Here is a 6,000-nt window from a genome sequence, read left to right on the forward strand (position 1 = left end):
ATGAAAATACCCAGATATTTTCCAGTGCTTTTCCAGTGCTACTCCAGTGTCTTCTACTGAAACTGGGGGAACAAAGACAGCACATTCTGCATGAAGGTTTTATAAACCCAGGTCCAAGGGTCTCAAAACCTTTTCAAAATCTAAAATTATACAGATACTTATGGGCAGTTATAGACACACAGTCATAGTTTTATAAGCAAATAGTAAAAGAGATGTTATCTTCTGGCAGCTCAGTTATAAATGTCTTATAGATCAGAGTTTGCAATCCACTTTTTTTTTCTTTGTAGTCCACAATTTCTTCCAATATGTGGCCTTTTTGAGAAGTTTGAGGTACCTGAAATGTATGAGCAATAAGTAGGCATAGCACACACCCTCCTTTCATACATCACAGCTGTCACAAACCTCTCTCACTTTTTCTGTAAACTTAGTAGCCTTGATTTGTATTTCCATCAGTACAATTGGTGATGTTACTGAATTGACAAGGTTTTCTTAGCCTTTCAAAATAAAAAATAAAATAAAAATAAAATTATGAAAATGTCCATTATTATTATCAGCGAGCTACTGGCAGTGACACTGACAAGCCAGACCTGTGCAGCGTATACACAGAGTGGCATCAGAGTGAGGAGCCAGGGAGGTTGTGTATTTGTTTTTTATAACAGAAAGTGTGTTGAGTCTCAGCACAAGTGGGATGTGATGAAGAGAGACTCGGGGTTGTTAATGTGAGAGGTCTGAGTGCGGGAGTGAGTCTCTGGAGACTGTGTGTGTGAGACTTAGTCTGGTGGCTTCAAGTGAGGATGTCAGAGGCTGGAGGTGGACCTGGAAGTCGGAGCGCTGACTGGCCGTGAGGGGACCAGTGACTGTCATGTGGGAGCAGGAGGCTCCAGATCAGGGAAAGAGCAGGAAGCTGCTTGTGGTGACTCGGAGCAGAGGGTGCCATGTCCCTGAAAGGGACCAGCCGGAGGGCGTGTGAGAGGTGAGGATCAGTGAGTCCAGGAATCTGCGACAGAAGGGCTTGGCTCGGTGAGGGACCTACATTATGATCTCAGAGGACATCAGATAGAAAGGCCAGTGGAGTCAGTGAGCTGGAGACTCAGGGCCTGAGAGTCTGTGAGCCAGGGACCCAGAGGTCTCTGAGGATGTGTACCCCATGCTCTGGTGCCATGAATAGGGAGTGAGCACATCACCATTCTTGAAGGAGAGTGGTTGCAAAAAATGTGAAAACATTCTCCAGCAGGCTGTGAGGGGTGTGTCTGGAGTGGTGGACACGCCTGTTTGTGGGGGTCACTCCCACTGTGACGTCACAGTATCATGGAGAAATGTGGTTAGTTTTCTAACTAACCTGGAATCTATATCAATGGTTGTTATGGTCCTCAGTTGCAGAGTTATTTTTTTCCCTAATTGTTTTCTCTATTTTTTGGGTGCTGCCAATTAAGATACTGTATTAAGCAAATGTGGAATAAGCATTTAAAAGGGGAAAATGAGACTGCAAAAGGGGGAATACTGAGAGATCGTAGACGGTGAATGAAGTTAGTTGAGTGGTGTGTTATGGGGATGGGGGAAAGACATGTTGTGTGCTTTTCTTTTATGCTTTCGGTTTGGTTAATGTAGATATGAGTAGGACGCGGAAGACTTTTTTTTGTACTATATGGCCTCATTGTTAGGTACGACCACCTTTCCAGTTTTAGCCTATCTAGGTTGTTTTTTTTTAGTCAGTTAGTTTGTCGGGAGGGGGGGGGTCTTTTCTTTGCCTTTCCCCTCCCAATTGGAATACAAATGTGCACCTCTGCCTCCCTAATAAAGTTGATTTGTTTTTTCAAACATAATTGACTCTCTCTCACACATTATAATAGTAATTTTAACAGAACTAATGTACAGTACTCTATTAACAATGGAGTCCAACTGTATTAATATTAATGGTATTCAAGTGAAATGTACAGATGGATCCCAAGTCTAAAGATTTCCCCTGTTGCAGACAAAGTCTGAGGCAGAATTCTGGTTCATACAGACTTGCTCTCTCTTGACCTGCTGTTTTGTACTGAAGTTCAGTTTCATGACTCAAAGTGGATTCAGTCACACGGTCGATTCCTCTGCCAAATTATGATTGAGATTGTTTATTGCTTCACATTTTGATTATGTGTTGTTATAGTTATAACCTTGGTTGTTTTTGTTTAAATTGTTTATTTTCTTCAAAAGAGAATGTTGTTTTCCTCAACACATCTACAAATAACAATCAAAATCTCCAGTCTCTTACTCAGTGTTGTTAATTTACATTTTGTATGAATTCAACCATGTGAAGAATAACAACCAAAGCTATAACTTTAACAAAACGCCATAAAATGTGAAGCAATTTCTATTATGGCTAAAAGTCAAAGTCTCTTATTCTATTTCCCTATTCCAACCATTGTAGCTCCGTGTGTCTCCCTGTTTCCCACTGTCTCCCTTCCTGACAGTTTTTTCTAATCTTTCTTCTTCCTTCTGGAACCCAAAATTTGAAGCAGCAGTTATCTTCATCATCCCCATCCATGGGCTCTCTGAGATGATAATGACATGATGTTGTATATTACTGCTGAGCTGGGTGTTGGAGTGAAGACTTGGTAAGAAAGATGTGGATGAGCTGTGCAGATGTTCAGCTGTGCTCCTGTCTTTTTGTCTGCAGGATGAGGAGCTGTGAACTAACAGAGAGATGTTGTGAAGATCTGGCCTCTGCTCTTCAGTCTCAACACTCCAGTCTGACAGAGCTGGATCTGAGAAACAATAACCTGGGGGATTCAGGAGTGAAACTGCTGTCTGCAGCTCAGAGGGATCCCAACTGTAAATTAACAACACTGAAGTAAGTGAACACTGGTGATTTATTTTTATTGTTTTATTTAGATATGTTAAGACTCACAGCATTCCATTTTTTACATGCATCAAAATGTAACACCTAGAAAATACAAAAAAAAAAGGGTGACATATAAAAGTAATTTTTGTCTAATTTTATACACGTTCTTGTCTTTGGGCTCTTTGTAAACATATGATTACTGAGAGGCTCAAAACACAACCTTTCCCATTTTTTAAAATATATACTGTATATGTTGTAGATTTTTAATTCTGTAGGTAATTTTCTTCTTGAAAGTTATTCTAGATTTGAACACTAGGTCTGTCCAGCTTTAACCAGTTTCTAGTGATTCTCTCCAGGAAGGTGAATTAGTGGATTTATGCAGATTTTAATGTTTTTAGATTCTTCATTTGCTATGGGAGTGCCAGCCTCCCTTTCCATTTGAATCTTACCCTTATCTCTTATATTCCTCCCTTTTTTCTAATATTTTATATACATCTGAAAGGAAGTAGCTATGGAAGTGAGTTCGATTTGCAATATTTATCAATTTGTTTATCTCAAGGTTCTTCCGGATGCTATTATCATATTTTAATTTGCATGCAGTATGATGCGCCACGCCCACCGCGTTTTGACGCAGCATACTCTGTGCTTTTTAATGGCCGGATCTGTATATTAAAGTGGAACTGTGATGCTTTTTTTACATTTTGGGATTATAATGAATCTGCAATGATGAGTGCATTTCAAATCATAAGGAAACTACCAAGTACAAGATACCGTATCATAACAATCTCCAATTTATATCACAAAACAGATGAAGTGTCAATGTATGTGTAGTGCCATATTGCCATCATTGTCTGTGATTCAGAATGAGGCATGCTTTAGACCAAGTAAATTTTGCTACTATGTTAATTCTAAATATTTTAATGAGACTGACACATACAAGACAACATATTTTAGATTCTTTTAAGTATTGCAAAAAAGGAAACCTGCTAATCAACTAAAACACACTCATATTTATTTTCATTTAATTTCTTGTTCACTTGCAGCGACTAGTGAGCAGGAAGGGCTGGGTTTATGGCACAATTTGCCCAAAATCTTGCTCTCGCCCTTGGTGAGACCAGCTGATTCTCATCTGCCTTCGACAACATGGCAACCATGCAGTACTTCCACAGAGTTCATGATTGTGTACTTAATTTGAAATTAGAAATTTTGAGATATCAGTTTATTTTGAATCGGATATTTAAAACCCAGTCTAAGAATTTGGGACTGCAGTTCCCCTTTTAGATGGTGTGGATCAATAATGCAGGTGGGGTCATGATTTTGATTGGGAGCAAGTGGGATTTAGTTCCACACAGGGCTACACACTCAGACACATCTTTCTAAAGTCCTCCTCATCTCAGTGTGTCTCACCTTGCCCAGTAATAAAACTGTGATGAGAAATATAAGATACTTGATCTTGTAAGAAAAGCTTCCCCTCTCATTTCCTTGTCTGACATGTTTAATCCTGCTCCTCACTCTCTTGTTCATCTTTTACTTTGTTCCTTTCTTTCTCTTGTCTGTTGTCCATCTGGCTCAATCATTCTCTTCATAAAGGTATCTGCCAAATATAACAACAAAAAAACATAATCAAACATAATCTGCCAGGTGTTTGTCCATTAATTTCTATCTAATATTTTATAAATTTGTTTGATGATTCCACAGTGTTTGCTAATCCAACTAATTTGGTATCATGAAGAGCTCATTGGTATAAATTAAGAAGAGCAGTGGTCCTAGTACAGATCTCTGTTGTACTCCAATAATTACATCACTGCAGTTTGACTCTTATCTTATTTCCTTTCTCTATTTATTAAATAATTCTCAATACAAACACACATTCTCTTTGCCTGTATTTTATGAATTAATATTTTATATTGAACTTTATTAAAAATCTTCTGAAAATGTAAATACACGGTATCATATCACCAAGCTTGGTTATGTAAGACCTACCTTCTCTAAATCCCTGTTGACTTTTCCATGTATGTGATCATCTAGTTTAGTTTTTATAATTTGGCCTTCCGTGTAATAAAAAGCCATAAACACTGTCATGCACAAATTCTTAAATGAATAATAATAATGAATAATTATGAATAATAATAATAAAACAATGACAATCTGCAACAGTTCAATTTTTAGATCCATTCATTGTGATTTTTGTTCTTACAGAACCGGGCGGATATAAGCCTAACATTGAAGAAGATTCCTTAGTGGAGCAAGGTGGCAGAATTCCTTATCTTTAAAGAGACAGAACAAGCTCCTCCAGATGTTCATCAAACACCACAGTCTGCAGACCTGCTGATCAAACCCCTCTGAGCAGACTGTGTGAAGGACTGTGTTTCCATTGTGCTCTAGTATATGTGGAAGGTAGAGACAGGTCTCTCTCCTGCTCTGGGTCTGGACAGTGTGTAATTGGATGAGTATGAGTTTGTTTCTAATCTCTAGAATTAAAAAAGATTGTCTTAAATATATAATTAGTTCTGTTGGTTTGTTATGCACATTTTGTCTTAATAAAATTGGATTTTGCATACAGTACATGTAAGTTTTTTATTTTGTGCAGTTAATTCCTAGGAAGACAGCATGGTAGCACACTGGTTAGTATTGCTGCCCAACAGCACTGGGACCCTGGATTGAGTTTCAGGATGCTATCTGTGTGAGGTTTTTATATTCTCTTTGTGTTTACATGGGTTTCCTCCAGCTGCTCCGGTTTCCTCCCACAGTCGTGTCCCATCCAGATTTACTCTGCTTTGTGCCCATGGATTTCTGTGATAGGCTCTGGCTCCCTCATACAATTTCAGTAATAAGATTATTTCTGTGTGTAGAGTGGATGATTGTGTATGCAGTTTGTCTATATAAAGGGATCATTGCAGGGATGTGGATTTGGACTGTGTAAACTGGGTCCACTCTGGCTTAGGCTGGTAATAATAATGGGTTGAACATGTATTTTCAGTTTTTCCTATAGAAAGGTACTGCTGGTTCTTCTGTAGGTCGATGATGCACCTGAACCAGACATAGTGCAGAACAGGAATGCATGAACATTTGCAAAAGCTTAAATATAAACAGTGTGTTACAAAAGAACATGGTTCCTTGAAGACCTTCCACAGGTCCCCAAAGAGGAGAGGGCAGGGCTAGAGAGGCCTCTGTCCCTG

At 38.8% G+C, this 6,000-nt stretch overlaps 1 protein-coding gene across 1 annotated transcript in view; it reads left to right on the forward strand.

The window, feature by feature from the left end:
• The window catches only part of LOC138223909 (uncharacterized), a 235,954-nt gene extending 230,568 nt beyond the window's left edge, over positions 1 to 5,386 (forward strand). Inside the window, exons 10-11 of the mRNA XM_069180089.1 lie at positions 2,657 to 2,830; positions 5,021 to 5,386. Coding sequence (XP_069036190.1) covers positions 2,657 to 2,830; positions 5,021 to 5,036 — 190 coding nt within the window. The 3' untranslated portion in view covers positions 5,037 to 5,386. The remainder of the gene's footprint in view (positions 1 to 2,656; positions 2,831 to 5,020) is intronic.
• Positions 5,387 to 6,000: the final 614 nt, after the last annotated feature.

This window comes from Lepisosteus oculatus, chromosome 18 (assembly GCF_040954835.1).
Source record: "Lepisosteus oculatus isolate fLepOcu1 chromosome 18, fLepOcu1.hap2, whole genome shotgun sequence".
NCBI classification, from domain to species: Eukaryota; Metazoa; Chordata; class Actinopteri; order Semionotiformes; family Lepisosteidae; genus Lepisosteus; species Lepisosteus oculatus.